Source organism: Nerophis ophidion, linkage group LG21, assembly GCF_033978795.1.
Source record: "Nerophis ophidion isolate RoL-2023_Sa linkage group LG21, RoL_Noph_v1.0, whole genome shotgun sequence".
Taxonomy (NCBI): domain Eukaryota; kingdom Metazoa; phylum Chordata; class Actinopteri; order Syngnathiformes; family Syngnathidae; genus Nerophis; species Nerophis ophidion.
The window spans coordinates 8,973,639-8,998,919 of record NC_084631.1 but is presented as its reverse complement, the minus strand read 5'-3'; the positions used below and the strand labels follow the sequence as shown (position 1 = coordinate 8,998,919).

Here is a 25,281-nt window from a genome sequence, read left to right as displayed (position 1 = left end):
CCCCCCGCAACCCCCCAAAAGGGAATAAGCGGTAGGAAATGGATGGATGGATGGATGATGAAATATTAACATTGCAACACATGCCAATACGGCCTTTTTAGTTTACTAAATTGCAATTTTAAATTTCCCGCGAGTTTCTTGTTGAAAACGTCGCGGAATGATGACGCGTACGCGTGACGTCACGGACTGTCAGGAAATAGCGCTACGCCACTCGCGGCTAAAAGTCGTCTGCTTTAACCGCATAATTACACAGTATTTTGGACACCTGTGTTGCTGAATCTTTTGCAATTTGTTCAATTAATAATGGAGACTATAAAAAACAATTCTGTTGGTGGATTGTAGCTGTCCTTAGCACCGAGACACAGCCGGTGTTTCTTTGTTGTGAAGCTTTAACACAGAGCGGTCAAGCAAACATGTTTTCTCTACGTCAACCAGCATGTTTTTGGATGGGGAAATTGTGATATATATATCTTACCGGAGACATCAGTGGATTATTCGTCGTCCTGCAGCAGCTGTCAAAAAAGCTGTGAGCTTGGCTCCTCGGCTTCTCTCTGAGACACTGCGTGTTCACCGCGGCCATCCGACCTCGAGGTATGTCTTTACAATCTTTAAATCTCACTAAAACACTATTAAAACAATAAGCGGATAAGGGATCTTCCAGAATTATCCTAGTAAATGTGTTTGATTACATCTGAAACGCTCACACTGCCGCTGCTTTTTTTCCCCCCTAGTCCTTCACTATCAATATCCTAATTCACAAATATTTCATCCTCGCTCAAATTAATGGGGAAATTGTCGCTTTCTCGGTCCGAATTGCTCTTACTGCTGGTGGCTCACATTATAAACAATGTGAGGATGTGTGGAGCCCTGCAACCCGTGACGTCACGCGCACATACTTCCGGTAAAGGTAAGGCTTTTTTATTAGCGACCAAAAGTTGCGAACTTTATCGTGGATGTTCTCTACTAAATCCTTTCAGCAAAAATATGGCAATATCGCAAAATGATCAAGTATGACACATAGAATGGACCTGCTATCCCCGTTTGAATAAGAACATCTCATTTCAGTAGGCCTTTAACTTCCGAGGTGTTTTATTTACTGAAAAAAATGTTGGTTTTTTTACTTGTGAATATTTTTTTTAATTGAAGAAAATTATTTCTACACTTACGGATCTATTTTTAATTAAACATATTTTTTTACTTGCAAAATGTTTCATTGAAGAAAGTTTTTACTTTTGAACAGTTTTTTTAACTTAAAAATTGTTTTTATTAATGGATATCATTTTCATACTTATAAAACTTTTTAATTGTAAAATGTTTAATTAAATTGAAGAGAATTGTTTTTTACTCCGTTTTTTGTCAACTTTAGAATAATTTTTAATGAGTAAATTAATTAATTTATTATATGTGAATCGTTGTAATTGAAGAAAAGGGGTATTTTTACTTGGAAATAGTTTTTTAATGAAAGAAAATTATTTTTATACTTGTGAATCTTTTTTTTAATTAATGAATATAATTGTATTTTTTTTAACTTTTTTTTTACTTTTGTAAATTTTTTTTCTTTTATACAATGGAAGATATATTTATCCATCCATCCATTTTCTACCGCTTATTCCCTTTTGCGGTCGCGGGGTGCGCTGGCCCCTATCTCAGCTACAATCGGGTGGAAGGCGGGGTGCACCCTGGACAAGTCGCCACCTCATCGCAGGGCCAACACAGATAGACAGACAACATTCACACTCACATTCACACACTAGGGCCAATTTAGTGTTGCCAATCAACCTATCCCCAGATATATTTATTTTCTTTAAAATGTTTCACTTTCCCATCAAGGATGCACATCAAGTTTAAAATAGCATCTTAAAGAAAAACTTGAACGTGAGGATGGCGGCGCTAGCATGATTGCTAAAAACGTCAGAATTTAAACATCTGTGAAGACCAAGTGCTGCAAGATGTCCTTTATTTCGCCAAATAATGTCGTACAAACTATAGGCTTGTTTGTGAAACCGAGGGTTTGTATTTAGACGAAGGCCATCAGAAAGGACAGACCATATTAAGAGGTTGTCTTTATCGTCAACTGTCACGCTTCACGTCAAGACGCCTTCTTTAAAACACATGCACACTTCTGCCTTTACAATAAAAAATGGCTAACAGGTAAAGACGAGTAAATGGTGCACTAAGTAAAGTGTTTTATTGCACAATTTATTTTATACAGTACATAGTTGCAGAGCCTTTCAAAATGTGTACTTAATTCTTACTCTTACTTCCTGTCAAATCAATGACTCGCAGTTCGTTCAGTAAAACATTTAAAAACGTTGACTATTTGTGTCCAATTATTGGTCTTTTCTCAAGCAAATTTGATTAATGCGAGAAAGTAATAACTTGTGATTAATCACATTAAAAAAATTAAACACTTGAGACCTCGAGTTTATTTACTCTCAAATCGTTTTTTCAAATAAAATTGTCTTAATACTTGCGAATAGTTTTTTAATTGAAGAACAATTTGTTTAACTGAAGAAACATTTCTTAAGTAGCGAATATTTGTTTTTAATAAAAGAAAATTGTTTTTTTACTTGAATATCATTTAATTGGAGAAAATTGCTTTATTTGAAAAAAATGTATTTTACTTGAAAATCGTTTATTTAAAGTGAAGTGTTTAAAAAATTAAAAAAGAAATTTACTAGTCGATTTCTTCTGAAAATTGTTTTTATATTTGCATATATATTTTTAATTAAAGAACATTTTTTTTATTTGAAATTGTTTTTACTTGCGAATCGTTTTCTTTATATAAAGAAATTTGTTTTTATACCTTAAAGAAATTTTAATTAAAGAATATATTTTAACAAGCACATTTTTTTTTAATCGCAAATTGTTGTTTACTGGTGAAAAGTTCTTTAAATGAATGTTTTTTTTAATTTAAGGCGAATTGTTTTTAAAGAATTTTTTTTAGACTTGCAAAAAAATATATATATATATATATTTTTTTTAATGGTTTTTACTTGCGAATCAGTTTTTTTGAATAAAGAAAATATTTTTTATACCTTAAAGAATTTTTAATTAAAGAATATATTTTAACCAGCAAATTTTTTTTTTTAAATCGCAAATCGTTGTTTACTTGTGAAAAGTTCTTTAAATGAAAGTTTTTTTATTTATGGCGAATTGTTTTTAATTAAATGTTTTTTTTAAACTTGCAAAAAAAAATTTATTTGAAATTGTTTTTACTTGCAAATCGTTTTCTTTAAATAAGGAAAATTGTTTTTGTACCTTAAAGAAATTTTAATTAAAGAATATATTTTAACCTGCAAATTTTTTTTTTTGAATCGCAAATTGTTGTTTATTTGTGAAAAGTTCTTTAAATTAATGTTTTTTTTTATTCATGGCGAATTGTTTTTAATTAAAGAAAATGTTTTTTTAAACTTGCAAAAAAAAAATTTTTTGAAATTGTTTTTAACTTGCGAATCGTTTTCTTTAAATAAAGAAAATAGTTTTTATACCTTAAAGAAAATTTCATTAAAGAATATATTTTAACCAGAAATTTTTTTTTTCATCGCAAATTGTTGTTTATTTGTGAAAAGTTCTTTAAATGAATGTTTTTTTTAAATTAAGGCGAATTGTTTTTAATTAAGGAAAATTGTTTTTAGTTCAACTGAAGACTTTTTAAAATAGTGAATAGTTTCTTTTAATTGAAGAAAAACATTTTTTCATTTGCAAACTTTTTATTCGAAGACTATTTTTTAATTGCAAATTGTTTTCTTTAAATAAAGAAAATTGTTTTTATACCTTAAAGAAAATGTAATTAACGAATATATTATAACCAGCAAATTATTTTTTTTTAATCGCAAATTGTTGTTTACTTGTGCAAATTTCTTTAAATTAATGTTTTTTTTAATTTATGGCGAATTGTTTTTAATTAAAGAAAGTGTTTTTTTTAAACTTGCAAATTTTTTTAATTTGAAATTGTTTTTACTTGCGAATCGTTTTCTTTAAATAAAGAAAATAGTTTTTATACCTTAAAAAAAATGTAATTAAATAAATTTTAACCAGCAATTTTGTTTTTTTAATCGCAAATTGTTTATTTGTGAAAAGTTCTTTGAATTAATGTTTTTTTTAAATTAAGGCGAATTGTTTTTAATTAAATAAAATTGTTTTTAGTTCAACTGAAGACTAGTTGTTTCTTTTAATTGAAGAAAAACATTTTTTCATTAGCAGACTTTTTATTTGAAGACTTTTTTAATTGCAAATTGTTTTCTTTAAATGAAGAAAATATTTTGTTTTAAGAGAATTGTTTTTATACTTTAAAATTGTTTTGTTATTTGCAGAAAATGTTTTTTATACTTGTGTACAACCGTTTAAAGAATTGTGTGTGTGTGTGAGATCAGTCAGACGGGATGGCGCTGAGGGTGAGGCTCCTTTGGGACACGTTAAACCCGGACCCCGACACATGGCCCCCCCTCTACGTGCTCTGGAGGCTTCACAGTAAGTCCCGTACTCGTCTTGCAAGGCCTGCCTCTACCGGCCCCGTAACCCCACCCCTTTCTCCACCAGGTGGCATTTCCATGCGAAGTTTCCGCTGGCGCCGCCACAACCACCCGTTCTCACTGGCCTTCTTGGAGGAGGTCCTCCGCTGGGTAGGCATGAACGAGGTCCACAAGGCCGTCACGCTCTTTCTCGACACGCTGGCCAAGCAGCCCGCCCCGCCCCGCCTCCAGAGGTGAGACAAAACCCCGCCCACCTACATTCCGCTGCGTCAACTTTGTTTTTTTGTGTTGCAGGAGCGTGTACCGAGAGTTCCTCTTCCTCACGTTGGCCGCCATGGGCAAGGACCACGCCGGTAAGGCACGACGCCACCCCAAAAGGACGTCTTTGCGTCGCTAACTTCGCCTCTCGCTCTCGTCCGCAGCCGCCTTTGATAAAAAGTACAAGGTGGCGTATTCGCGCCTGGGCGGACTCCTGGGGAAGGACGAGCTGCGCAGGAAACGCGCTCAGCCGCCCAGCGCCAAAGCCGTCGACTGCAGACGCAGCTTCCATCCGCCGCTGGAGTGCTGACTACCCAGCATGCATCGCTGCCGCCCCCTGATGCGAGACCACGCCAGCAGCTTTGACGGCGTGCATTCCGGTCACGTCGTCACCTCTTGCAGAGCGTTGGTGGAGAAGGTTCCAAACGCTGATGGCCGTGAAGTTGGTCGCCCAGAGTGATAAAGATGGAGGCCGAAAGGACAGCAACGTTGGCTTTGTTTTGCTCGTACACACTTTGTGACGGACGCCATATTCCTTGTCATCGTCCAATGTTTACGTTTGTGGGAGGAGCCACGATGGAGTTTGTGATCATGTGTTCTTTCCCGCCATTTCAACCTTTGACTGCAGACAACAAAATGAAACGTTTGCTTTGCTTTGATGTTTGCGTATTTAAATAAACTCACTGTCGTCTTCTTTCACTAATTTATTCATAGAAATGTTTTTTTTAATGAAGAAAATAAAACAACCCAACATGTTTTTGTTAGACTCCGCCTCCTATTGTGCTTTGAAACATGAGGTCAAATAATACACAATACAAAAATATCTATTGTACAAAGATCACAACTACAATGTTTATGAAATACGGAAAGACATTCTCTTGGAGATGTTAAACATTTTAAAAGGGGCGTGGCCTAAAAGCTTTTTAATCAATACAATTATTTTTCTACCGCATCCAAATCAGCGCTGTCCAAACATTTTGACTTGGGGGCCACATTGGACTAGAATAATTTGGGCGGGGCTGAAAGCTGACTACATGCATAGATATAGAGTTATACATATATATATATATATGCCTATACACACATATGCATATATGTACACATATGGATATATATATATGCATGTATTTAAACCTGTGTATATATACATACATATACATGCATATATATACAGTTATACATATATATATGCCTATACACACACACATATGCATATATGTACACATGGATATCGATATATGCATACATACATATCTATACAGTATATACATAGAAATATAAACATATACATACATATACATGCATATATACATATATGCATTTACATATATATGCATATATATGCATATATACGTATGTATATATATATATATATATATATCCATATGTATATGTATATATTTATGCATATATATGTCTGTGTATATAAATGTGTATATATATATATGCATATATATACACACACACAGTGTATATATATATATATAAATATATATATATATATATATATACATACATACATACATACATACATACATACATATATATATGCATATTTATTATTATACTGGATATATGTATACTTATAAAGTTAATGCATACATATACTGAATATATATATATATATATATATATATATATATATATATATATATATATATATATATATATCATATACAAGCATTATACACACAGACTGGATTCACTACATATTTATACACCCCCAAAAATTTTAACACTTAATTTTAAAAACACAGAACATTTTTTTCCCAATGAAATTGTCAGCATAACTTGATGTAAAAAAAAAAAATTACCAAAGTTTTTTTTTGACACAAAACTTATGTAACTGAATGTTTTGTATTTGAATTTTGTAAACTGGTTACATTTTGCTTGAATCAACAAATTCAAACGCAAAAAATGGAGTTACATTCAGTGTCAAAAAAAACTTTCGTAATAAAGACACAAACTAACCTCCATACAGTGCTGTCTACACTTCAAGTGCAATTTATGGTCATTAACCCTGAATTACTCTAGTTGTCTTCAAGATGGCGACAAAGTGGCAGAAGTCATACTGTCAGATATATCAAGTTAGGACGGAGGTACTACACGGGCCAGATTCCTTACATTTGTGACCTCGCACGGGTAAAAAAAGAAGACGCCCACAGGATGAAGTTTGGACACCTCTGGTCTAAATCAAAATATAAGAAACTTTACCTGACGATCAACCAAAGGTAAATTTTTAAACGCCGTCTTCTGATTGGGCTGTTAGAGCTGCTATTGCGCCAACAAACTCTAGCTAACTTAGCATAGCGACAAAATGACAGATGGGTTTAGCCTCGGCTACGACGTTAGCTAGAGGCGAAGGCCCCCCATGCACACGTACTTGACCTCCAGGTACTCGTCCACGCCGTACTTGGAGCCCTCCCGGCCTATCCCGGATTCTTTGACACCTCCGAAGGCGCCCTCGGCCGTGGAGAGCAGGCCCTCGTTGACGCCCACCAGGCCCACCTCCAACGCTTCCGACACACGCCAAATCTGACTGACGTCCTGCGAGTAGAAGTAGCCTGGAAGCAGAGCGGCCAATCAGGAGCCAGTCAGCAAACAATCTGGAGCCAATCAGGAGCCCTCGCTTCTCACCTGCCAAGCCGACTTTGGCGGCGTTTGCCAGGGCCAGTGCTTCCTCCTCCCTGTCGAACCTGCCGTAGGGAACAAGACCCTCGATGTTGTCGGCGGTCATGTGACAAGGCGGCGGCACTCACCTAATGACGGGCACCAGCGGCCCAAAAGTTTCCTCGCGCGCACACAACATGTCGGCGGTGACGTCCACCAGCAGGGTGGGCGCCACAAAGGAGCCGTGCAGGCGCTGGCCGCCCCTCAGCACCTTGGCGCCATGCGACACAGCGTCACTTATCTGCTGGACCACCTGGGTGGAGCGATGGAGAGGTCACACGGCGTGATAATGGCGCTGTCACGACAAATTTCTTCCCCCCCAACAAAAACCTTCCCTATTTACTTCCGGGGTCATGTTTCTTCTTATGTCAGGAATATCCTCAAGTTAATTGCTCCGATTAATACAGACGTTTTGTTAAAGGCCTACAGAAATGAGATTTTCTTATTCAAACGGGGATAGCAGGTCCATTCTTTTAATGCCTTTTTTAAATATCGCAATATTTTTAGGCATGATATATATCTCGATATTTTGCCTCAGCCTTGAATAATCACACCAGTATGATGATTCTATGTGTCTACATTAAAACACTCTTGTTCATACTGCATTAAAAGGCTACTGAAACAAGATTTTCTTATTTAAACGGGGATAGCAGGTCCATTCTATGTGTCATACTTGATAATTTCTCAATATTGCCATATTTTTGCTGAAAGGATTTAGTAGAGAACATCCACGATAAAGTTTGCAACTTTCGGTCGCTAATAAAAAAGCCTTGCCTTTACCGGAAGTCGCAGACGATGATGTCACATGTTGATGGCTCCTCACATCCTCACATTGTTTTTAATGGGAGCCTCCAACAAAAAGTGCTATTCGGACCGAGAAAACGACAATTTCCCCATTAATTTGAGAGAGGATGAAAGATTCGTGTTTGAGGATATTGATAGCGACGGACTAGGAAAAAACAAAAACAAAACGTGATTGCATTGGGACGGATTTAGATGTTTTTAGACACATTTACTAGGATAATTCTGGGAAATCCCTTATCTTTATATTGTGTTGCTAGTGTTTTAGTGAGTTTAACAGTACCTGATAGTCGGAGGTGTGTATTCACGGGTGTCTGGACACCAATGTCTCAGGGAAGTCGACTGCAGCTTTATAGACGGCACAAGCTCAGCTGATCTTCGGTAAGAAGTGACTTTTTACCACAGTTTTCTCACCGAAACCTGCTGGTTGACATTTGGTCGGGATCCATGTTCGCTTGACCGCTCTGATCCATAGTAAAGTTTCACCTCCGGGAATTTTAAACAAGGAATCACCGTGTGTTTGTGTGGCTAAAGGCTAAAGCTTCCCAACTCCATCTTTCTACTGTGACTTCTCCATTATTAATTGAAGAAATTGCAAAAGATTCAGCAACACAGATGTCCAAAATACTGTGTAATTATGCGATTAAAGCAGACAACTTTTAGCTGTGTGTGTGTGTGTGCAGCGCTCATGTTTCCTAACAGTCTATGATGTCTCGCGTACACGTTATCATTACACAACGTTTTCAAGAAGAAACTCCCGGGAAGTTTTAAATTGCAATTTAGTAAACTAAACCGGCCGTATTGGCATGTGTTGCAATGTTAATATTTCATCATTGATATATAAACTATCAGACTGCGTGGTCGGTAGTAGTGGGTTTCAGTAGGCCTTTAACGCTATATTATAAAAAAAACAAATTTTTTTTAAAAACTGTTTGCAAACACAAGCTATGGGATGACATAAGAGGAACCGTGACCCCGGAAGTAAATGGGGGGGGTGAGGAAGGCTTTTTTACATTTTTTATAATATCCATCCATCCATCATCTTCCGCTTATCCGAGGTCGGGTCGCGGGGGCAGCAGCCTAAGCAGGGAAGCCCAGACTTCCCTCTCCCCAGCCACTTCGTCTAGCTCTTCCCGGGGGATCCCGAGGCGTTTCTAGGCCAGCTGGGAGACATAGTCTTCCCAACGTGTCCTGGGTCTTCCCCGTGGCCTCCTACCGGTTGGACGTGGCCTAAACACCTCCCTAGGGAGGCGTTCGGGTGGCATCCTGACCAGATGCCCGAACCACCTCATCTGGCTCCTCTCGATGTGGAGGAGCAGCGGCTTTACTTTGAGTTCCTCCCGGATGGCAGAGCTTCTCACCCTATCTCTAAGGGAGAGCCTCGCCACCCGGCGGAGGAAACTCATTTCGGCCGCTTGTACCCGTGATCTTTTCCTTTCGGTCATGACCCAAAGCTCATGACCATAGGTGAGGATGGGAACGTAGATCGACCGGTAAATTGAGAGCTTTGCCTTCCGGCTCAGCTCCTTCTTCACCACAACGGATCGGTACAACGTCCGCAATACTGAAGACGCCGCACCGATCCGCCTGTCGATCTCACGATTCACTCTTCCCTCACTCGTGAACAAGACTCCTAGGTACTTGAACTCCTCCACTTGGGGCAGGGTCTCCTCCCCAACCCGGAGATGGCACTCCACCCTTTTCCGGGCGAGAACCATGGACTCGGACTTGGAGGTGCTGATTCTCATTCCGGTCGCTTCACACTCTGCTGCAAACCGATCCAGCGAGAGCTGAAGATCCCGGCCAGATGAAGCCATCAGGACCACATCATCTGCAAAAAGCAGAGACCTGATCCTGCGGTCACCAAACCGGAACCCCTCAACGCCTTGACTGCGCCTAGAAATTCTGTCCATAAAAGTTATGAACAGAATCGGTGACAAAGGACAGCCTTGGCGGAGTCCAACCCTCACTGGAAATGTGTTCGACTTACTGCCGGCAATGCGGACCAAGCTCTGACACTGATCGTACAGGGAACGGACCGCCACAATAAGACAGTCCGGTACCCCATACTCTCTGAGCACTCCCCACAGGACTTCCCGAGGGACACGGTCGAATGCCTTCTCCAAGTCCACAAGGCACATGTAGACTGGTTGGGCAAACTCCCATGCACCCTCAAGAACTCTGCCGAGAGTATAGAGCTGGTCCACAGTTCCACGACCAGGACGAAAACCACACTGTTCCTCCTGAATCCGAGGTTCGACTGTCCGGCGAAGCCTCCTCTCCAGTACACCTGAATAAACCTTACCGGGAAGGCTTTATAATGTAGCGTTAACAAAACGTTTGTATTAATCGGACAAATTTACTTGAGGATATTCCTGACGTAAGAGGAAATGGGGGGGAAGAAGGTTTTTGTAGGGGGAAAGAAATTTGGCGTGACAGCTCCGCCCCCCCAGCCAATCACTGGTGAAAGAATAAAGGGTCTGACCTTGTCGGCCGCTCTGGCGTTGATGAGCGGCCCCTGCGTGGTCTCGGCCTCGCTGCCGTGGCCCACGTGCAGCTGAGCGTCCATGGCGGCGCCCAGCTTTGCGACGAAGCGCTCGTAAACGCCGCTCTGCACCAGGAAGCGGTTGGAGCACACGCACGTCTACAAGACAGTAAGACCACGGTCAACGCGGTGACGCGGCGACGCCATCGAGTCTCTCACCTGTCCGGAGTTCCTGAACTTGGACGCCATGGCTCCTTCCACCGCCCGGTCCACGTCGGCGCTGTCAAACACGATGAAGGGGGCGTGGCCTCCCAGCTCCATGGACACCCTCTTGACGGTGTCGGCGGCCATTTTCAGCAACATCTGACAACAAGGTGCTTAAGTGTCATCATCGCCTGTTAGCATGTTAGCTGGAGGGCAGCGTCTTACCTTGCCGGTGGCAGTAGAACCCGTGAAGGATATCTTGGCCACCAGGGGGTCCGTGCACAGAACCTGGCCCACCGATGCCGCCATCTTTCTAGAGCACGGGACCACGTTGAACACGCCCGCTGGAATCCCCGCCTGCTCGGCGAGCTGCAACCGCCAGCGAGACTAGTTAGAGAGCTTGCAGTTGACACACTTCCAGCTAATCCCCGCGAGAAACCAGACACAGACCTTGACAACAACCCTAGATACCCGAACTCAGTGGTTCTTAACCTTGTTGGAGGTACCGAACCCCACCACTTTCACACAGGCATTCCCCGAACCTTTCTTTAGTGAAAAATTAAATATATATTTCTTCAAATTCAAAACAAAGTTTTTTTTACTGGTGCACAAAACGAACCGTCCATGAACATCACTTTGTTCAAAGAACAAAACCAACACAGTGCATGAACTCACAACAAATTACACACCTGCAAATCAGACGGAAAATTAGAGGGAACATTGTTTGGGAGTATTCATAATACGCCGTGAGGGAGAACTTTGTATTGGAACGATGAGTCGGGTGTGTTATGACACCTGAGGCCGACTCACCGAACCCCTAGGGTTCGATCGAACCCAGGTTAAGAACCATGGCCCTAACTGGACTGCAACTAGACTTAGGTCGGATTACAACTCGAAGAGAGTGAGACCACAACTGGACTTAAGTCAGACTCAAACTGAATTTGAATCTGACTACAAGAAGACTAAGTCAGACTATAACTGAACTCAAATCGACCTACAACTAGACCTAAGTATGATTACAACTCGACTACAGTGAGACTACAACTCTCCCGTCCAAAGGCAAAACCTAGTAACTCACTTCTAGCTGATTTTGATAAAACAAAGGAAAACCAATCCATCTTGATGCTGTCTTACAAACATCTACAAAGTCATCAATCGTATAGATGTTTTCTTGAGCTTTCATTTTCTTGCCGATTGAGCCATGGATTGAATCTGCTCTCATGAACGTGTGCCCTTTCTCCAGATATTTTATCACAATCTCGGGTGGGCCCCATTCTGCGTTTGCACATTGGGCAAGAGCCGTGTACAGCGTCCAGTTTTGATTTTGACCTCCACAGTTATCTGCCCAAAAGAGTATGCAAGGGGAAGAATCAAGAACAATACATTTAATGAAGGTGCTTGCAACGTCCTGGGCCAATCTTCCAAATATCCCCTCGTGCCATAATATCACATAATCAGGTTGACCGTCGGCCCCCATTCATGAAAATGTCTCATTAAAGACAATAAGGCGACTGACAAAGAAGCTCCGATTGGTCCCTTCAGATACTAGGTTTTTCTGTTGTATCTACGCGGTTATGTGGTAGTTGCTAGGTCCTGCCATGCATGTAACAGCTTACTTACGGAACAAATTACAATCTCGCATACACTAATGTAAAGCATATCACCTAGGAACTCCAAAATTATTATCAGCTCAGTTTTGACCAAAATTGAGTTACTGGGTTTTGCCTTTGGACGGGAGAACTGGACACAAAGGCCTACTGAAATGAGATGTTCTTATTTAAACGGGGATAGCAGGTCCATTCTATGTGTCATACTTGATCATTTCGCGATATTGCCATATTTTTGCTGAAAGGATTTAGTGGAGAACATCCACGATAACGTTCGCAACTTTTGGTCGCAAATAAAAAAGCCTTGCCTTTACCAGAAGTAGCAGACGATGTGCGCGTGATGTCACGGGTTGTAGGGCTCCTCACATCCTCACTTTGTTTACAATCATAGCCAGCAGCAGCTAGAGCTATTCAGACCAAAAAAGCGACAATTTCCCCATTAATTTGAGCGAGGACGAAAGATTCGTGGATGAGGAAATTTAGAGTGAAGGACTAGGGGCGAAAAAAGGGCGATTGCAGTGAGAGCGATTCAGATGTTATTAGACACATTTACTGGGATAATTCTGGAAAAATCCCTTATCTGCCTATTGTGTTGCTAGTGTTTTAGTGTGTTAAACAGTACCTTAAAGTCGTAGGGGTGTGGCCACGGGTGTTTTGACGCCAGAGTCTCTGAGAGAAGTCACGGCAACTGCAGGAGGTCGCTTAGTTCAACAATTTTTTCACCGAAAACTGCCAGTTGACATGTAGTCGGGATCCATGTTCGCTTGACCGCTCTGATCCATAGTAAAGCTTCACCTCTGGTAATTTTAAACAAGGAAACATTGTGTTTGTGTGGCTAAAGGCTAAAGCTTCCCACCTCCATCTTTCTACTTTGACTTCTCCATTATTAATTGAACAAATTGCAAAAGATTCAGCAACACAGATGTCCAAAATACTGTGTAATTGCGCGATGAAAAGAGACGACTTTTAGCCGCAAGTGGTGCTGCACTACTATGTCCCCTCCAACCAATAACGTCACAAACACGCGTCATCATTCCTCGACGTTTTCAACAAGAAACTCCGCGGGAAATTTAAAATTGTAATTTAGTAAACTAAAAAGGCCGTATTGGCATGTGTTGCAATGTTAATATTTCATCATTGATATATAAACTATCAGACTGCGTGGTCACTAGTAGTGGGTTTCAGTAGGCCTTTAAGTCGGACTGCAACTCGACTAAAGCCGGACTAAAATTGGATTTTAGTGGGATTACAACTAAATTAAAGTGTGACTATAACTGGACTTAAATCGACCTAAAACTACACTCAAGTCAGACTACAACCAGACTAGAGTCAGACTAATATTGGACTTAAATATACCTACAACTAGACTAGTCAGACTACAACTAGACGAAAGTCAGACTAATACTGAACATAAATAAACCTACAATTAGACTAGAATTAGACTACAACTGGACTTAGGTCTGACTACAACTTGACTAATGTCAAATACAGCTGGACTTAAGTCGGACTATAATTCGACCAGAGTCAAACTACAACTCGACTAAAGTCGGACTACAAATAAACTAAAGTAAGCATACAACTGGATTTAAGTCATACTACTTTTACAACTAGACTAGAGTCAGACTAATACTGGATTTAAACTGGACTACAACATGACTAAAGTCAGACTACAACTAGACATAAATAAGACTACAAGTCGACTAAAGTCAGACTACAACTGGACTGAAATCAGACTAGAACTGGACTAATGGGACTACAACAAGACTAAGTCGGACTACAACTTGACTAAAGTAAAATATAGCTGGACTTAAGTCGGACTATAAGTCGACCAGGGTCAAACTACAACTTGACTAAAGTCGGACTACAACAAGACTTAAGTCGGACTACTACTTGACTCAAGTCAAATACAGCTGGATTTAAGTCAGACTATAAATCGACCAGAGTCAAACTACAACTTGACTAAAGTCGGACTACAACAAGACTATAGTCGGACTAAAACTTGACTGAAGTCGGACTAAAACTTGACTGAAGTCGGACTACAGCTGGATTCAAGTCTGATTATGAATAGACTGAAGCCAGACTACAGCAAGACTAAATCTGACTACAAATAGACTTAAAGTCTATACATCCATCCATCCATTTCCTACCACTTATTGAACTACAAAAAGACTAAAGTGGACTACAACTTGACTGAAGTCGGACTACAAATAGATTTAAGCCGGACTACAGCAAGAGTAAATTGGACTACAACTGGACTTAAATCAGACTACAACTGGACTACACACATACAACAACAAGACTAAGTCGGACTACAACTGGACTAAAGGCAGACTACAACAAGACTAAGTCGGACTACAACTGGACTAAAGACGGACTACAACAAGACTAAGTCGGACTACTACTGAACAAAAGACAGACTACAACAAGACTAAGTTGGACTAAAACTGGACTAAAGACAGACTACAACAAGACTAAGTCGGACTACAACTGGACTCAAGTCAGACTACAACTTGACTGAAGTCGGACTACAAATAGATTTAAGCCGGACTACAGCAAGAGTAAATTGGACTACAACTGGACTTAAATCAGACTACAACTGGACTACACACATACAACAACAAGACTAAGTCTGACTACAACTGGACTAAAGGCAGACTACAACAAGACTAAGTCGGACTACAACTGGACTAAAGACGGACTACAACAAGACTAAGTCGGACTACTACTGAACAAAAGACAGACTACAACAAGACTAAGTTGGACTAAAACTGGACTAAAGACAGACTACAACAAGACTAAGTCGGACTACAACTGGACTCAAGTCAGACTACAACTGGACTACAGACAGACTACAACAAGACTAAATTGGACTACTACTGGACTAAAAATGACGATAACAAGACTAAGTCAGACTACCACTGGACTAAAAAGAGACTCCAACAGGACTAAGTCTGACTACAACTGGACTAAAGACAGACTACAACAAGACTAAGTCGGACTACAACTGGACTAAAGACAGACTAAAACAAGACTAAGTCTGACTATAACTGGACTCAAGTCAGACTACAACTGGACTAAAGACAGACTACAACAAGACTAAGTCGGACTACAACTGGACTCAAGTCGGAGTACAACTGGACTACAGACAGACTACAACAAGACTACGTCAGACTACTACTGGACTAAAGACAGACTACAAAAAGACTAAGTCAGACTACAACTATAAGTCGACCAGAGTCAAACTACATGGTGATGACGTGCTTGACAGGGAAACATAGCGTAGAATTCCCACCATCCTAGGGTCAATTCTGTACATTATCCCAAAGCTACTGTAATTGTTTGCACTGGATTCTATTGGTAAATCAGAGAACCAATAAAGTGGTAAAACATGGTACTACTGGAGTTAGTTTGCATGATGACCTCAGCCAGAGCGAGCGCGGAAAGAGGCGTGTCTTCTGCCGGCTTGACCACGGTGGTGCATCCGGCCGCCAACGCGGCGCCGACCTTCCTGGTGATCATGGCGCTGGGGAAGTTCCACTGTCAACACACAGCACACTTGAGTTAGCCTACCCTATTAGCTGCTAATGTGCTAGCGTCATACTTGCCAACCTTGAGACCTCCGATTTCGGGAGGTGGGGGGCGTGGTCAGGGGTGGGGCGAGGGTGTGGTTAAGAGATTATATTTACAGCCAATTCACCAACTCGAGTATTTCATATATATGTATGAAATACTTAACTTTTAGTGAATTCTAGCTATTTGTATTTATTTTATTACATATATAAATAAAATAGTTGAATTTCAGATGGCACCTATCAAACACACAGTAATAAAAACACAGTTCTACTAACTGTACTGTGCTTGCTGGTTACTAAAAAAAAAACAACAACAACACTCACCTTTCACTATTTCAGAAACGTCACTTCTGTCAGCTCACTGCTTGTGTATGACTGACAAACACTGTAGGATCTTTGCCCCTTTCCCACTAATATGATCAACTTCGACATTGTTTTTTTGACGTTCCAGTCAGCTTTTTCACCTGGCCGGATTCCTGCCTTCCACCTGCGGCCTGTGTGTCGGGCCCCACCTGGATTAGCTGCGCCCTTGGACGTGCTGGCCCCCACCAGGTTCGGTCTTGTGAACGCAAGATCTTTGACAAACAAAACGTTTATCCTGATGGATTTCTTCACTTCCCGCGGGCTTGACTTCCTCTGTGTGACGGAAACATGGCTGAGAGCAGGTGAGTCCGCCCCTCTTAATGAACTTCTGCCTCCGGAGTGTTCCTACTTTAATTCTCCACGGTCGTCCGGTCGAAAAGGAGGAGGATTAGCAGTCGTTTTTAAAAATGACTTTAAATGCCGTCAGATCCGCCTGTGCATGTTGGAGCTGGAGGGGGCGTGGCCTCCAGCTCCAGCTGAATTTCGGGAGTCTCCCGGGAAATCCGTGAGGGTTGGCAAGTATGGCTAGCGTGCTAACGTGGCTGCTCACCGGAGTGATGATGGACGTCACGCCCACCGGCTGCTTGAGGAGAAGGATCCTTCGGTCTTTCATGGGCGAGGCCACAACGTCGCCGTAAATCCGCCGCGCCTCCTCCGAAAACCACTCCAGGAAGGAGGCGGCGTAAGCGATTTCTCCAAGCGCCTCTTTGAGGGGTTTGCCCTGAAACGCACCTGATGTTGGCACTGGCGTCACGTGACTAGAAGGGGGGCGGGGCATACTCACACTCTCAAAGGTGATGATCCGCGCCAGCTCTTCTTTATTCAGCGTCAATAGGTCGAACCACTTCCTCAGCAACACGCTCCTCTCCTGCAATCACACCTGACGTGACGTCACCGACAGGAACGCTATCGTTTTTTGTTACGTCACAAACGGCGCGTGACCCACCTTGGCCGTGTACTGCTTCCACTCGTGAAAAGCAGCGTACGCCGCGTCCACCGCTCGCTTGGCGTCGTCCGGCCCGCAGTCAGACACGCGGGCTATCTCCAGTCCGGTGGCCGGGTCCAGAACCGGGAAGTCCGACGGCGCCGAAACCCAGCGGCCATGCACGTAGCCGCACGTACGCAACAGCGGCGCTTTCACGTCCAAGCTGAAGTGGCGGCGAGAAGCACCGAAGGCTGTCGTGAGCCGCGGGAAGACGTGGGACGTCACGACGGCCGCCATGGTCACGCTCGGTCCGGACTCGGCGAGAAGCACGTCTCTCCCCCCCCGCAGGTTCCGGTCGGTTTGAACCAGTTCTTGTGTATATTGATCACGTGACGGGAGCAAAGTATACGCGCATGCGCATAACCGACACGGCTTTTGAAAAGATCGTTTTTTTATTGTACATTTGACACAAAATAAATAAAAGACACAAGCTCATGATCACACGTAGAAAATAAAATTAAAACTTCATTCTTCATGAAGAACCACAGTTGTACAACTTTTAAAAATATAGATTTATACCATTTCACCTTTTGGGTAAACATCTACAGCTATAAAAGTAGTCCTGGCATACTAGAACATTCTAGAACCTTGCAATGGATGGGCGGCTGACGTGCTTTGTCAGGAACTGCAGCAGACATGGTGGAATGCTCCGGAAGTGGAGTCTCCAGGGCAACGAAACACCTGGCTGGACAGGTCACATGATCAAAAAGGAAAGGACACCTGATCAAAGGAAAGTACACCTGGCTGGACAGGTCACATGACTCAACGCTAGCGTTTCATAAGGCAGAAATAGATCGTCTTCAGAAAATGATTTAAATAAGTCATATTTATACGTAATAATAATGAAGCTATGTAAAATAGATTTGGTTTATTCTATTGTAACGCTATAAAACAAAAAATTACTTTCTTCCTTTTCACCCAAAAAATTTCCAAAGCGCTGGGGGAAAAGAAAAAAAGAGCGCGGCGATGAAGGCACAGGACGACCAGGGCGGGCGGGCACTTGGACCCTGAAGACACCTGCTTGACATCCTGGGCTAAACCTCTCCAGCTCATGAGTGACAGCGAGTGAGCGAGACCTGCCTGCTGCGCCTTTTGTAAAAGTCCTTCTCACGACGCCATCAGAGTCAATCGAAGCGGTAGCATGTGTGCAGTGAAAAGTATTCCACCCGTGTTCCCTTTCTGGTGTGGCGCAGTCTTTGACCTCCCGGAAGCAGGATCAGTAGTGGTCAGGGGAGTCAACGAGGTGGGGGCAGGACAGAGCAGGAACGTGTGTGGGATGGGGGAGTTCAGCCATATTGTCTTTTTTATATTGTCCTTCAAGCCCTCAGACTGTCACCTTCATCCTCCGGAGGGGAGGCACCAGTACGTCATACCTCGTGGAAGCAGTCTGTGGGCGGGCTTGTCTCGGCTCGTCGCAACCTCTCCAACTTCTTAATGGCCTCCGACACCACGCACACCGACGATGTAAGCGCCACCAAGAAGAGCAGGTCTGCACCGGCGAGACAAGACAACACGTTAGCAGGACAAAAACATTGTTACGTTACAGTCTTCTTCCATAATATAATTCATTTTCCCCCCTCAAAATTCTACATACAATACCCCAAAATGACAATGTCAAAGTTGTTTTTAGAGCTTTTTTGCAAATGTATAAAAAATAAAGTAAAGCTGGAGGCCACAGTGCTTTTGGGACCTTCGAGGCTGCAAAAATCTTTCTGTATCCTTCCCCAGACAGTCTACAGACCTTAATTTGTTTTCTGCCATGCATTGTCAAATGTGGGACCTTATATATTGAATTTACAACAGGTGGACTCCAATTAAGCTGTAGAAATATCTCAAGGATGATCAGTTGAGACAAGATGCCCCTGAGCTTACTTTTGAGCTTCATGGCAAAGTCTGTGAATACCGTAGTTAAGCCCCTATTTTTCTTTTCTTAAACCTTGAACTTACTTTTTTTTTTTTTTAGACTTAGACTTCCTTTTTATTGTCATTCAAATTTGAACTTTACAGTACAAATAAGAACGAAGTTTCGTTGCATTAGGTCATGGTAGTGCAGGATAAATAAAAGCAATAAGGTACAGATATAAATAAATAGATTACTTTTCAGATAAATATATTGCACTGTTGGATATGCATCCAGGTTTATGGATGTATGTTATATTGTCTTTTTATTCCAGCGAGTTAATCCATTTTGGGGGGAATTGAGGGGATAGTTATGATGCGTTCAAGAGTCTTACAATCCTGAGGGAAGAAGCTACTACAGAACCTGGAGGTTCTGCTTCGGAGGCTGCGGAACCTCTTCCTAGAGTCCACGGCTTCTAAAAACGGTGTGGCTAATGTTCAGATTTTTGGCCATAATGCAAAAAACAAAAAAACTGACACACAAACATTTTGTTGTTGTTTGGCGCCATCTTGTGGACGCGTTTGCTCATTGCAGGTGCTGAAGTGCCCTTTTTTTAGAGCTTCCAAGTGGAAGTTCTGTCTTCCAGCCGTCCATAGCGTTCCTACTCGTATGGATTCCTCATTCACCACTCGAAGCAACGTTTAAGTTTCACAATATAACCGAAACAATTCACACTTACTAAACCGTCCCTTGTGTGATGTCTGTAGTAGTGCTTTCATGCATATTTGTACACGCTATCGTAACGTAATCAAGCTAGCGTCTTTTGCATTAGCTAAATGCTAACACGTTTCGCAGTGTCTGGGTTAGTATTATTAATTTACAAAGGCCTTAGTTTTGTTTTGTTTCAGTTTCACAAATTCCTCAGTAACTCCACCAAAATGTCACTGTGGAGTTATAGAGTCTGTTTAGCTGATTGGAGAGCTAGCTTCCACAGCTAGTGGGTCCATGACAATTATTTTTTTTATGTTTACTGCCGTGTTACAGGCACTGTTTGGAAACAATTTTTACAAAATCTTTTTTGTATAAATAACTCATTTCACAACGTATATATCTGCGGCTTATAGTCTGGTGCGGCTAATTTGTGGAAAAAATATTTTTTCCTTCTAAAATTTGGTGGGTGCGGCTTACATACCGGTGAACTCTATAGTCCGGAAAATACGGTGCTTATTTACATGTGATTTCTTAATTTTCTATTTTAAATCCATTTTCAAAAATTTCCCCAAAAATAACTTTTGCATTATTATATTTGCATTATATTGTGTAGAATTTTGAGGACAAAAATTATTTAATTCCTTTTTGGAATAAAGCTGTAACATAAAAAAATGTGGGGGAACAAAGTGCTATGAGTACTTTCCGGATGCACTTACTTCAGACAAATCTTGACAGTTACTTAGCTCGCGAGTTCAATTGAGCAGTTGGGTTGACATTGCACATATAAATAAAAAAATAAAGTAAAAGGAGAAAAAAAAAAAAGCAATGTTTAAAAGGAGTAGGCTGAAGCAAGTTGCTCATTTATGCCTACCCCTGTTAAAAAGTTTACATTGGTTGTTACTCTCTAGTGAATTATAATCGGCTCTAATTGGCGAATTGTGTACTACAAAGGCAATTTCCATTTAGACAACATTTTTATTGTAAAATTAAGCTTTTATTTATCTTTGTTATCCCTTTGCACATGTATAGAAACATGTTTACTTCTTGTTTGAATTTCATGTATCATATTGTCAAAATAAAGTTAGAAAAAAAAAAAGCTGAGATTGTTTAGCTTTTTACGACATCATTTCCGGGGTTGACACAGCCCACCTTCGCGAACGTCTTCTACGGTTTCAAAGCAATGTGTACTTTGAAAAGTGACTGTTGTATTAGAATAATTAGTTCCAGCTCCAACAATAAAGTGAGTGTCGCTACCACGACTACACACTGGAAACGGGTGGAAGAGGATTGAAAGTAGGTCCTGAAACAAAGATTGTAAATGACCAACAAGAGGCTCACTCTGGTCATGTCATTCTACTGTCAAATAAACATGCTCAGGTGCTCTGAGCGATGCAGAGTGAGACCTATATTTAGTTTCTATGCCAGACACAAAGAAAAACACACGGAAAGCAATTTATCCACGAGGGCAACGTTATAAAGTTTATTTTCATTTATCGTTACATTAAGTATTGATTGGCAACACTAAATTTTCCCTAGTGTGTGAATGTGAGTGTGAATGTTGTCTATCTGTGTTGGCCCTGTGATGAGGTGGCGACTTGTCCAGGGTGTACCCCGCTTTCCGCCCGATTGTAGCTGAGATAGGTACCAGCCCCCCCCGCGACCCCGAAGGGAATAAGCGGAAGGAAATGGATGGATGGATTCCATTAAGTAAGTCTTTTTTGAAGGCCTTAATTTTCGCACAACCCCTGTAATGACTTAACGTTTTTTAATGGCACGCGTGTCATGTATCGACTCATGCAACCATGTTTGACAACTAACAGGAAGTCGGACATTGAGCCCGAATGAAGATCTTTGGATACGGAGCAGACAGATAAAGAATTTAGTTTATGGCGTGGGCCATTTCTGCAGCGCCTCCTACATGACTGTCACATACAACTCAAGTTATTGGAAAAAAAAAAAATGTTTACATTAAAGCAGGGGTGTCCAAACTAAGGCCCGGCAAGCCTGTTCATTTTAGCCCAGGAGGTGTCACCTGTTTAAACAAGGAATCTGGGTAGCTCAGATTTAATTTTAAATATCTGACAATATAATCGCTGCACCTTGATGTGTACACAGAACGGCATTTTTACATATGACCCAATCCAAACAATCTTTACCAGTCACCGCGCAAAAAAACTAACACAGAAAGTCAACACACATGGTCATATTATAACACAAACTGCTCATTGAACCTTGTGGATGTGAAACCCATTTGAATCCCCTGCAATACATGAGGAGAAAAACACTCTCTCCACACTTATCCATGTTTGGCTAATTGATTACAAAACTTTACGGATGTCGTCACGGAAGTAAACAAAGGAGTAGAACTTTCTCATACTCTTAAAGGCCTACTGAAACCCACTACTACCGACCACACAGTCTGATAGTTTATATATCAATGATGAAATATTAACATTGCAACACATGCCAATACGGCCTTTTTAGTTTACTAAATTGCAATTTTAAATTTCCCGCGAGTTTCTTGTTGAAAACGTCGCGGAATGATGACGCGTACGCGTGACGTCACTGACTGTCAGGAAATATTAGCTCAGCACCAGTTACGGCTAAAAGTCGTCTGCTTTAATGGCATAATTACACAGTATTTTGGACATCTGTGTTGCTGAATCTTTTGCAATTTGTTCATTTAATAATGGAGACGTCAAATAAGAATGCTGTTGGTGAAAATCGGTGGATTGCAGCTGTCTTTAGCAACGAGACACAGCCGGTGTTTCTTTGGTTGTTGTGAAGCTTTAACACAGAGCGGTCAAGCGAACATGTTTTCTTGACATCAACCAGCATATTTTTGAATGGAGAAATTGTGATATATATCTTACCGGAGAAATCATTGGAATATTCGTCGTCCTGCAGCAGCTGTTTAAAAGGCAGCTGTGAGCTTGGCTCCTCGGCTTCTCTCTGAGACACTGTGTTCACCGCAGCCATACGACCTCGAGGTATGTTTTTACAATCTTTAAAATCTCACTAAATCACTATTAAAACAATAAGCAGATAAGGGATTTTCCAGAATTATCCTAGTAAATGTGTCTAATTACATCTGAAACGCTCACACTGCCGCCGCCCGGAGCCGTCGCTTTTTTTTTTTTATAGTCCTTCACTATCAATATCCTAATTCACAAATCTTTCATCCTCGCTCAAATTAATGAGGAAATTGTCGCTTTCTCGGACCGAATTGCTCTTACTGCTGGTGGCTCCCAGTAAAAACAATGTGAATATGTGTGGAGCCCTGCAACTCATGACGTCACGCGCAGATACTTCCGGTAAAGGCAGGGCTTTTCTATCAGCGACCAAAAGTTGCTAACTTTATTGTGGATGTTCTCTACTAAATCCTTTCAGCAAAAATATGGCAATATCACGAAATGATCAAGTATGACACATAGAATGGACCTGCTATCCCCGTTTAAATAATAAAATCTTATTTCAGTAGGCCTGTAATAGCCCATATATTAATATAGTATTCACTGAAAAAAATATATATATAAACATTTTTTTACACATATATATATGTAGGTGTATATATATATATATATATATAGTTACTTTACATGTAGTCAGCGTTCAGTTCCCGGCTTAATTTTTTTAGCCCAATGCGGCCCCCCAAGTCAAAAGGTTTGGGCATTAAAACATATAAGCGTTAACTTGTTAATGTCGGGTAACCTTAATAACCCCACTCATAAACCCTGCCTGAAATCAAACGTTTTGAGAAAACTCCAGGAGTCGTAGTCGAACAAACAAACAAATATTAGTCTGAATAAAATCAGCTTTGAACCAGAGATAGTAGACAGAAAAATTATATAGGATTTCTGGTTGTGACATGAAATGTATTGGTGGAGTTCATACCGAAGAAACTGAGGCTCTCCGTCTGGAAGACGCTCTGCAAAGGCGGGAAGTAGATGACGAGCAGCTGACCCATGATGGACGCCAGCACAGCAAAGCAGAAGGTTCTGTTGCTGCACAGACCCATCTCGTGGACCATACGTGTCTGGGGGGAGGGAGACACAACGGTCACCATGGCGACACGGTGGGTTTGTCGTGACTGCTGCAACACCAAAAGCATCACCTGCGAGCGAGAGCTGAGCGCGTTGAACATGTCGAAGAAGACGAAGCACGTGAATGTCATGGTGGTGTCCCGAGGAGTGATCACGTTGTCTTGCAACTGCAAACGCAAACACACGTTCAGCCGTTACGTCATCATCGTCGCCGTCATCATCATCATCACCTCTCTCCAGAAGACGAAGAGCGTCCCACAGACGATGATGAAGGCCGACACCAGAACTTTGATGATGAGACTGCGTGTGAGGATGCTGTCTTTCACGTTCCGAGGAGGCTGCCGGATCACGCCGCGGTCCACGGGTTCTACGCCCAAACTGACAGAACAGAGGTTACAACGTGATGCCGCAACGCGTGGAGCCGCGCCACCGCTCCCGTACCTCTGTGCGGGCGGCCCGTCCATGATGATGTTGATCCACAGAATCTGCATGGCGTTCAGCGGATTTGGGAAGTTCATCAGCGTCGCCAAGGAGATGAGAGTCAGCGCGGCGATACTCCTGGAGTACGGAGCAAAGGCCGTGGTTATTGTCAGCGGTAAATGTAGTACGAGGATGAGTACTGAGGATGCATGATTTGGAAACAAAACCTAATAGCGATTTTTCTCTTAAAAATTGCGATTTTTATATTTTACATCATATTCTTCAGGCTAGGAGGCACACATAAAATCCTTTAATTTGCTCAAAAATCGACAGTGCGCCTAATGCTCGGATTATTTCTGGTTGTGCTTACGGAACTCGAAGCAATTTTAATTTGGCGTGATGCTAAGTGTGACCAGTCAATTGTAGTCACACATAAGATATGTGTGGACTGCAAGTTGGTGCCTGTTCAATAAATGACGCAAGCAAGGCAACACCAAAACTTTAACTGTTTCATTGAAACAATTGAACAGTGGGTCTTAACCTTGTTGGAGGTACAGAACCCGACCAGTTTCATATGCGCATTCACTGAACCCTTCTTTAGTTAAAAAAATAATATAATTGTAATTTATAAATATTAATCATGAAATTATGTTACTATATTAAAGAAATACTAATAAAGATATATTTAACAAACAGAAAGTTACAGGAATGTACACATGATCCCATGTTTACATCTCATTGTGCAACATCCATCCATCCATCTTCTTCCGCTTATCCGAGGTCGGGTCGCGGGGGCAACAGCCTAAGCAGGGAAGCCCAGACTTCCCTCTCCCCAGCCACTTCGTCT

At 41.5% G+C, this 25,281-nt stretch overlaps 3 protein-coding genes across 6 annotated transcripts in view; 1 reads left to right on the top strand and 2 right to left on the bottom strand.

Moving 5' to 3' along the window:
• LOC133539684 (DENN domain-containing protein 4B-like) overlaps positions 1-5,499 on the top strand; it is a 40,851-nt gene extending 35,352 nt beyond the window's left edge. The window contains exons 25-28 of the mRNA XM_061881774.1: positions 4,377-4,473; positions 4,543-4,708; positions 4,770-4,828; positions 4,898-5,499. Coding sequence (XP_061737758.1) covers positions 4,377-4,473; positions 4,543-4,708; positions 4,770-4,828; positions 4,898-5,043 — 468 coding nt within the window. The 3' untranslated portion in view covers positions 5,044-5,499. The remainder of the gene's footprint in view (positions 1-4,376; positions 4,474-4,542; positions 4,709-4,769; positions 4,829-4,897) is intronic.
• On the bottom strand, positions 2,170-17,750 carry aldh5a1 (aldehyde dehydrogenase 5 family, member A1 (succinate-semialdehyde dehydrogenase)). 2 transcript variants are annotated; one of them, XM_061881790.1, is made up of 11 exons: positions 17,382-17,750; positions 17,220-17,303; positions 16,986-17,156; positions 15,921-16,037; positions 11,119-11,262; positions 10,909-11,052; positions 10,690-10,848; positions 7,493-7,656; positions 7,371-7,429; positions 7,117-7,297; positions 2,170-5,355 (listed from the first exon to the last, which is right to left on the bottom strand). In XM_061881790.1, exons 1-11 carry the CDS (start codon positions 17,655-17,657, stop codon positions 5,115-5,117), a joined length of 1,740 nt encoding a protein of 579 aa, XP_061737774.1. In that variant the 5' UTR covers positions 17,658-17,750; the 3' UTR covers positions 2,170-5,114. The 2 variants fall into 2 exon arrangements, with proteins under 2 accessions (XP_061737774.1, XP_061737775.1); XM_061881791.1 differs by lacking the exon at positions 2,170-5,355 and having other exon boundaries at positions 5,423-7,297; positions 17,382-17,748.
• Positions 17,751-17,793: 43 nt separating this feature from the next.
• The window catches only part of atp2c1 (ATPase secretory pathway Ca2+ transporting 1), a 74,150-nt gene continuing 66,662 nt past the window's right edge, over positions 17,794-25,281 (bottom strand). For 2 of the 3 annotated variants that reach the window (XM_061881778.1, XM_061881777.1), the window contains exons 23-26: positions 24,245-24,572; positions 24,086-24,181; positions 23,866-24,007; positions 17,794-18,909 (exon numbers count right to left, since the gene is read on the bottom strand). In XM_061881778.1, the coding sequence (XP_061737762.1) occupies positions 18,788-18,909; positions 23,866-24,007; positions 24,086-24,181; positions 24,245-24,572 (688 nt within the window). In that variant the 3' untranslated portion in view covers positions 17,794-18,787. The remainder of the gene's footprint in view (positions 18,910-23,865; positions 24,008-24,085; positions 24,182-24,244; positions 24,573-25,281) is intronic. The other variant, XM_061881779.1, reaches the window with a different exon arrangement.